The sequence below is a fragment of the Oenanthe melanoleuca genome, chromosome 18 (genome assembly GCF_029582105.1).
Source record: "Oenanthe melanoleuca isolate GR-GAL-2019-014 chromosome 18, OMel1.0, whole genome shotgun sequence".
NCBI lineage: Eukaryota > Metazoa > Chordata > Aves > Passeriformes > Muscicapidae > Oenanthe > Oenanthe melanoleuca.
The window spans coordinates 5,707,697-5,716,683 of record NC_079351.1 but is presented as its reverse complement, the minus strand read 5'-3'; the positions used below and the strand labels follow the sequence as shown (position 1 = coordinate 5,716,683).

At 47.0% G+C, this 8,987-nt stretch overlaps 1 protein-coding gene across 1 annotated transcript; it reads right to left on the bottom strand.

Annotated features, from left to right (window-relative positions):
* Positions 1-643: 643 nt before the first annotated feature.
* Positions 644-8,150, bottom strand: LOC130260681 (ankyrin repeat domain-containing protein 40-like). Its single transcript, XM_056506294.1, has 5 exons — positions 7,672-8,150; positions 6,990-7,138; positions 4,515-5,507; positions 3,903-4,078; positions 644-3,215 (listed from the first exon to the last, which is right to left on the bottom strand). The coding sequence occupies exons 1-5, from the start codon at positions 8,133-8,135 to the stop codon at positions 3,072-3,074; spliced, it is 1,926 nt and encodes a 641-aa protein (XP_056362269.1). The 5' UTR covers positions 8,136-8,150; the 3' UTR covers positions 644-3,071.
* Positions 8,151-8,987: the final 837 nt, after the last annotated feature.

Below are 8,987 nucleotides of genomic sequence, written 5' to 3'. Positions count from 1 at the left end.
TTTTTGCAGCAATTAGATTTTTGCAGCTGTTGGGTTCAGTGTCTCCCCAAAAAGTGCCTTTTGCTGCAATTTGTGAGATGTTTTGTGAGACAAGGCTCAGCCTCTTCCTGGATGTGTTACTTCTTTCAGCAGTGAAAGTGTTTGTCTTCCACCTTCCACTGCCCTTATTTGTTGATTTGCATTTCCCCTTACTTTGCAAAAGTAAAAATGATAAAATGAGGTACCTCGTAGTAGATTAGCCTGGGATTCACATTCTGACATGTCTCATAGGGGAGTCTATGCTTTGAAGATGAAGGAAAATTCTGTTTTTCAGAGCATAGGAAACACAGTGCCTTTCTGCCTCCATATTTGACTGTACAAGCATCTCTACAGAGATTGGTCTTTGTGAGAAGTATCTTCAGAGCTCGAGCCCACAGTAAATACCATCCCAGATTTTCTAGGAATGCTAGGCAAAAGGCAAGTAGCTCATTTCAGTAAGCACTGCTTGCATGCTTTCTCCGTACTGGTTTTCACAGTCTTTAGGTGTTACAAATGGCCTATGATTTTTCAAAGTTGTATTGAAATTTTAAAGTGTCCTGTCCACTCCAGAGTGGTCTTCTTCACATCCTTCTACCCCCCACCCTGAAAAAAGAAGAGATCAAGGTACTTGAAATGACTGATACTTTAATATAAGTGAAGAGTAGCAATGTCAGTTCAGTACAAGTTTGTAGTGCAAACAAAAGTCGTCCTCGGAAGAACAGTAAGTTTTGTAAACTTAATCTCAGTTGCATTCCAACAGTTCATTGTTCAAGGAAGAAGCCCAACAAAAACTAGTTAACATAACTAGTGTGCCTTAGAGTTTATCAAACTGCATAAAACATACAAAAATATTTCTCTGAATGCATAGATTTACTGTTATTACAGTCAGATTACGAGTAGAGTTTAAGATTTAACACCTGAAGTGTTATGCTGGGTGGAAACTAGAGAAATAAAGCTTTTTAAATCAGCTGCTCTCTAGCAGAATGCTCAGTAATTAGTGGAGACAGTCCTTACACTGACTTCCCAAATAAAGGAACTGTAAAGAAATTAGATACTTGTATTAATTTTGAGCCATTTAGCCACTACTGTTTTTCAGAGAGTTATTGCACATAATCTGAGCTAACCTCCAAGCTATGCTGGAAAGATAAATACACAATTGTTAAAATAAATCCTTCTTTCCTGTCCTACAAGAAAAACAAAGCAGGAACCTTAGTTAAGAAGTTTTACTTCATACTGTGTCACAGTCTTGAGCTTCCCAGGAGTTGAATCTGGCATTAAAGTAGCTCAGCTCCTGGCTGGAGAAAAACCAGGACTGAGAATGTGAAATTAGCAGGGTTGAGGTGATGTGTGTGTTGCATGGAGAAAAGGATCATAATTATTTTGACTGCAGTAAGCAAGAATTTTAAGCCTAAATAATTTGGTGAAATCCTGAGCCAAGCATCTCTGCTGGCAGAATAGGTTTCTGTCTTGTCTTGGTGTGCAGAATACTTGGGAGGGTGGCAGCCATGCTGCTTCTACCAGAACATAATGCTGTACTATTTATAGTTTGACTGTCAACATTGCAGTCCAGATCAACAACAAACACAGCACCAGCTCTGCAGAAACTCTGCTCTAGTGCAGCCTCAAAATGCAGAGCTGGAAGGAAAATCAATACACTTTGGGGTGGGGGGAAGAGAGGGGAGAAAAAGCAGTTTGTGCAGAAAAAGCAAGTCCCTCACTTCTTTACCCACCTCAGGACCCAATTAAGGGTTTTGGGACAAAGGTCAGCATTGTATTTTTTGGTAAAAAAGAAAACAGCCTCCAAAAGTGTAACTTTCCAGGCTGCCATGTTAATCAGGAAAAGCTTTAGGCTGTTTATATTCCAGCAATGCTGTGACTTAGGTACTTCTAATGCACAGGTGAATTTTTCATTACTGACTTGCTTGAATGCAAGTTAAACAGTTAAACAGTCTGTAGCTTAACCAGAGTTGTGGTTTTTTCACTCCTCACAATGAAGAGGGAAAAAAAAAAGTTAAAAGTGCCTGGAGGCAGCTTTCAGTACTCACCTGGCTAAAACAAGGCTCTGTAATGGTGACAGTAGACTGTGCATGATGTAAAGTTACAAGTTACTTGCTCGTGGTGTATTTCCCATTTAGTGGCTCATGAAAGCATACTGTGTTCCTTCCAGCTGTGATCTCCCCTGAGGACACTGCTGTGCTTCTCCTCACACAGCAGAAACCACCACCCCCTTGGAACTGGTGTATGAGGGAGAGCCACACAGAGCTTTCCTGTCTTGATAATACTGACACCTGGTGTGAGTAATGCACAGGCTCTCATCAGTCAGAAAGTACAAACCACCAACACAAATTGGGGGTCCCCTCCCCATCTCCTGAAACAAGGGCTTTCTCTTGAAAGGGCACTTCAACTCATTGAGACTTCATTAAGGAGCATTTACAAGAGGCTTTTGTGTTTTTTGGTGGAAGTACAATATTCTCACAGGGGCAATAAACAGTTAAATATGGGCATGCTTATTCCACTTATTTTCAGCCCAGTAAGATGGTTTCTCCTGCCACTTCTGAGCATTAGGTATCTCTAGACAATCCATCTAGGTGTATGTGAGGGGCAAGAGGTTAAGGACTTAAATTTCTACATTTTTAGACAGCAAGTATTCATTGTGTGTCTCTTTCATTTAAATTAATGAGGAGGTTTAAAACACATATATACACACAGAGACACACAATTTCCTGAATCTTTCCGTGAGTCTTGGTCAGAGTGGGTGTACTTAACATAATTTTCATATCAATAATTATGTCTTTTGTGCCCCCCTGCTGCCAGATACAACCAATAAACTTCCTTGAAATACATTGGAAGCATGTGATTTTAACTAGACAAATGAGGTATCCCTTGGCTGAATACAGTATCAAGTAAAAAATAAAAGCGAACAGGGTATTAAATATAAAATATAAAATATTAGTTAAAATAGTAACCCTAATAATAACTTAAGGTTTTCCACACTCTGAGGTGGCTGCCAGTGTCACTGGCAGGTGTTGCCAGTGCAGCTGCAGCCCCCAGGGTCAGTAGGTGAGTTTGGATGCTCTGCTGTTGTAGCATGGCCGCTCCGTCAGCACAGCTGCAGCGTTCTGGAATGGAGAGCTGTCACTTCTCATGAGGACCAGCTCCAGCTCCTGGAAATCCTGGAGTCTGGCAACATCCTTGTCCTTGTAAGAAACAGATAGGACAAAACACTCTTAAACATAGCTGGTTGTTATTATTTATGAAATAACTACAGGAAGTATAAACAAAAATTCCAGGGATATCACACCCAGTAACAGCAATAAAGAATGAAAAAAATAAACCCAACCAGCATATACTCGTTAGAAGTGTAGCAGGTTTGCTTCTTTGGTTTTTCTCCTCAGACTTTTTCTTCTCCATTAATTTCATCATGATTTGGTTGTATTTGTGCATGTCACTTAACCAAGATTTGTGACCACTTTCATTTACAGACCTACAGAATATATATTTTTGGAACAGGAAAACAGGTTTATTTCTTAACAGCCTGTCTTTAGACTGTTCATATGCCAATTTGTGGAGGTTTTTCCTCTTACTGTTTGGTCTTTTCAGGCAAGCAGACAGTGAAGTATTACATAGCAATTATGTTAAAAGCACCTAAATGCACTGTTTCTGATAAGTTTTTTAAAAGTCAAGCTGTAATAGTTCCATATGCTTTAGAAGCTGAAATATTCTTGCCTATTCTGACAAGAATATTTTTAAGCAAGTTATGATGAAGTTTTAAGAAGGGTCTAACGTCCCTTTGAATCAGTTTTAAGTCATCTTGCCAATCTTTTTACAAAAATACCTTCTCTGATGTCGGCAAAGTCAAGTTAACCTCTCATTTCTATTCCTACCTTTCTTATAAGTGTATTGGGTAGTTTTCTGATCTTCTCTACTTGCTCTGGATTAATGCCCAGTTCACAGCAGCTCACTCTGAGCAGATCTTGATAGGTCAATTCTTGTCTGTCCAGTTCAATCTCAATGAAGTCATTGTCTCTCAGGTTCTGGACTCTGACCTTGAGCACAAGTTCTGACAGAGAAACAATTAAAAGGTTAACAACGGGTTTCTTAATAGAATCCCTGTGATCTCACTGAGAAATACTGTGCAGTAAACAGAAGCTTCCAGCAAAAATACACAGGAGAACCATGTTAATACTGTTGAAACTGATCTATCCAGTCACAAAGCTGAGTTGTTACCAAACTACCACAGCTGCATTTGATGCAGACGTAGTGCAAAATGGAAATTTTCATGTTACGTGGACTGATCATTCCATTGTTTTGCAAAGTATTACCATGGTTAAAATAACAGTGTAACAGACATTTTACTTAACTGCACAAAAGAAAGTTCAGGGCACCTTTGGCCATAGGATTCAGCATCTCTGCCTCTATTCTACTAGAATCTGAAGTGAAATGGTTACTTCATTGTTCACCCAGTAACAGAACTAGGAGACAGGGCGCCTGTTTACCTTGCATGTTGTAGGGGAATGTTCCCGTGAAGAAGAAGGGCTGGAAGGCGGAGGCAGGGCCGCTGGGGGAGGTGTTGGGCTGCAGGGGCAGGGCCTGGCCGGACAGTGTGGGGGAGCAGAGCCCCAGGCTGGGGGCGGTGGCCGGGGGGCAGGCGGGGCCGGCGAGCAGCGCTGGGCTGGCACAGGCTGAGGCTGTGCTGACGGGGGGCTCAGGGGCTGTGGCTGCAGGGCTGGCTGCTGGGGCAGGCCTGGCTGCAGGGCTGGCTGCTGGGACTGGCCTGGCTGCAGGGCTGGCTGCTGGGGCTGTGGCTGCAGGGCTGGTTGCTGGGGCAGGCCTGGCTGCAGGGCTGGCTGCTGGGGCTGTGGCTGCAGGGCTCGCTGCTGGGGCTGTGGCTGCAGGGCTGGCTGCTGGGGCAGGCCTGGCTGCAGGGCTGGCTGCAGGGCTGGCTGCTGGGGCTGTGGCTGCAGGGCTGGCTGCTGGGGCTGTGGCTGCAGGGCTGGCTGCTGGGGCAGGCCTGGCTGCAGGGCTGGCTGCTGGGGCTGTGGCTGCAGGGCTGGCTGCTGGGGCAGGCCTGGCTGCAGGGCTGGCTGCAGGGTTGGCTGCTGGGGCTGTGGCTGCAGGGCTGGCTGCTGGGGCAGGCCTGGCTGCAGGGCTGGCTGCTGGGGCTGTGGCTGCAGGGCTGGCTGCTGGGGCAGGCCTGGCTGCAGGGCTGGCTGCTGGGGCTGTGGCTGCAGGGCTGGCTGCTGGGGCAGTCTCATCATCGCTGCTGCAGGACACGGCTGTGCAGGTGCTTTCGGCCTGAGGTGCTGATGGACAAGGGCTGGTTTCACTCTGGGAAGCAGAAGAGATGGAAGCACTTTCATTCTGGGATTCTGCCAAGCTGCCTGGAATGCTTTCTTCGCTGTAAACGTTACGGAATGGTGGCTTGGCTGAGTAGTTCACAACAATGGGTAAATTTAAATCCTTCGCTCCTTGACATTCAGTTTGTTCCTCTATTGATGAAGTTCAAAATAAGGGGTAGGGGATGGAGAGAGAAAAAAACCCATCATGTTACTGGATAGATCTTTCTCATTTTGAATATAGTTAGTTCTCCTATTGTGTCTTTAAACTACATCACATTCCAAGGTCATCAAAGAATGACACCTATGTTCCAGAAGCATATAACACTTAAGGCCAGTAGCTGTAAAGTAAAAGAAAAACCTATAAATGTCTTCAGTATATTATGTTTTTTTAAAAATAAAGTGGAGGGGAAAAAATAACCTTTGAAATTTCTAGCAGTGTTACTCCAGCGCTTTCAAATGAATTGGATGACCAGTAGCCCTTTATTGAATTTCATTTCAAAATGCTTTTAATAGCACTGCTGTAAATAGTTTATTATGACCTAGGCCAGCAAATTCAACCCAGTATTTTTTCAGGGAAGTGACTACTTACTGTAATACCAAAGCAAACTCAACTCTTGCATAAAAGCACTGCAGTAAGTGACATTCCTGCCTGAGGATTACAGAACATAAACACTGATGTCAAAGCAGTTCAGAAAGATCTGCTCAATTATACCACACTCCCAGAATAAAAACTAGGAGAGAAGGTAAGTGATATGTGTTTATTCCCCAGGAAACACATGAGAGCTTAAAAGACAGAAAAATAATACATTTATGAACAGAGTTTATCTACATGTGCTTGACAGTTTAGATGTTATAAAGAGGTGAGTCGTTTGCCACAAACTAAGCCCAAGAGATGAGCACCTTGCCCAAAAGAAAGCAAAGTATTGAGTTAGAACATGCCATTCCTTCAGGTGTAACTGTTGGAACCTGAGTCATGATTTAGCTGCAACCTTGTGAAGGATGACCCTGCACTGTTGATGTAAGAGCAGATCATTATAGAGAGCTAAGTGCAACTGCAGAAGATAGCACATTACCAAAGGTAAAGCACTTTGGAATTTTAATTTGGAGCATGGTACCTAGATGCTGATGGCATTTGCTCTTGTTCAGGAGTGTCACACACATCTAACTGGGTTTGCTGTGCATATGAAAAGTGTAAAATGGCAGATTTACATGGCAAAAATTCACCATACCAGCAAGTCATACTGTAACAAGGTGCTCAGAAGGCATAACTTCCTGAGTGATAAGGTTGTTTTGAGGGGATTTGTAATATTGATCATGGTTAGACCACAGCTATAAAACTGTAAAGCCCCCATTTGCAGCCTGCCTGCCAACCTTAGCTTAACAAAAGCACACAAGAGTGCAGCAGCACACTTCCCAAAGCATACAGCTCTTTCACTTCTGGGTGACACAGCTCAGAACACAGAGCCTTCCTACCTGAAATCCCCACATCTATTTGCCCAAATGTATAAATCTGAGCTATCTAATGAGATACAATGCTCCTAGCCAAAGTTTTGCCAATTACTGCCTCAGATAAAAGCACTAAAAACTTTAGTGTTTAGACCAAGAATTCTAGATGACTTTTAAGATGGGAACCTCCCAAAATCTTGCGGATGTCTGGTTTCGATGTTAGCTGTGCCGCCAGCTCTCCCTTAGCAGTGAGGATGTGCTTGTCAGCGCCAGCCTCCAGCAGGCAGGACACCACTTGGGCATGGTTCCGCTTACAGGCCCAGTGCAGGCAGGTCCTGGGGAAGGAAGCAGAAGGGTTGGGATGCATCGCCCCGCCTCCTCCTCACCAGCCCCGTCCTACCTCACCCGAGTTACGTGTAAACTGATAACTGGACTGAAGTCTCCTTCACTGCGGTACTTTCTAAAGTTCTGTAGCTCTAAGTTGCGCAGGGCAGGGCGCTCCTTTGCCTTGCAGAGTGACTCCCACTACTGTCCCCCACAAACGACTGGATGGGGGCCTTGAGCAAACATGCAGTGACAGGTGAAAGGAGGGCGACCTGCTTTTATCGTGATCCTCTTTAGCACTAAATCTCCGAGCCTCCCGAGATTAGCTTTTCTGTATTTGCAAATGGGAAAACTAACAAACACAAGAGCTGCGTTTCCAAAGCAGCTCCCTGACCCCGGGACTGATAAATGGGCTGGGGGAGCCCCGAGCGCAACCACCCCGCACCCCGCCGCTGGGAAGGGCGGCGGGAGGAGCCGGGCCCCGCAGCGGCCCCGGCCCGCCCCTCGCCCGCAGCGCCGGGACCCGCGCGCCGCCGCCCCTCACCAGCCGTTGATCTCGTTGCGGGAGTCGATGTCCACCCCCGCGCCCAGCAGCCGCCGCACCTCCGCCACGTCCCCCAGGGCCGCCGCCTCCCGCAGCCGCTCCTCCAGCTCCCGCGCCTCCGCCGCGCCGCTCATGGCCGGGCCCGGCTGCGGCCCCTCCCCGCCGCTCCGAGCCCGTCGGGAGGGGCCGGGCGGCCTCAGCGCGGCGGAGCCGGGCCCTTCCCGCCCCGGGGCCCGGCTCCGGCCCTCACGGCCGCCGCCATCTTGAGCGCGGGCGGGCGGGAGCGGCCCTGGGCTGGCGGGCGGTGTCGGTCCTGCGCTCCTCAGCACAGGAAAAACAAGCAGATGTCCAAGAGGGTCCAGCGAAGGCCACAAAGATGATGCGGGGTCTGGAGCTCTCTCTGATGCACAGGCACTGCGGGAGCTGGGCCTGTTTGGTGTGGAGAAGACTAGAGGGGATCTCATCAATGCATTTAAGTATACCCAAGGAGTGTCAGAGGATGCTGTCAGACTCTTCATTGGTGCCCAGCCACAAGACGAGGGGCAGTGACTGTAAACTAAACCACGAAATGTTCCAGCTCAACACTAGGAAGAACTGCCTTACATTAAGGGTGGCAGAGCTCTGGAACAGCTGCCCAGGGAGGCTGTGGGGTCTCTCTCTCTGGGGACGTTCCAAACCCACCTGGACACGTTCCTGTGCCACCTGCACCAGGTGACCCCTTGGACGGGGTGATCTCCAGAGGTCCTTTCCAACCCCAATGATTCTGTGATTCTGTGCCCCTTTCCCCCAGGTGCTGAGATGGGGCCGGACAGGGTGAGAATCCAAGACTGGAGTGTTTCCTCTGACTCCATCCTACCCTCACCTGACATCCTGAGCCCTGTGTGGGGGACAGAGCTCCTGGGAAGAGGGTAAAAGCTGCAGGTAAAAACTGCATTCCAGCAAAAGCACATCACAGAATTCTTTAGGTTGGAAAAGATCTCCAAGGTCTTGTAAGTCCAACCCATCACCTACCATAGTGGCCTTGCCCTTTTTGGGGTGATTTTTGACCAGCAGCCTGGCTCCTGCCTTCGAGCTGCGAGGCTGCCATGGGCTGGGAAAGGACCACAAGAATGGGTTCAAATCCATGGGTTTCCCCAGACACTTCAGCCCTGGCACCCCCAGTTCCTAGCCTTTACTTCTCCAGTGTGTTGCTCACATTCTTAATTAAATCACAGCAACATGTGTTGGGCAGCTCATTTAACTCCAGGCTTTCTGTTTTGTTATCAGTGCCTGCCACCAAGGAGAAATTTTCACTAAGCTGCTTTTTTATTTCATTG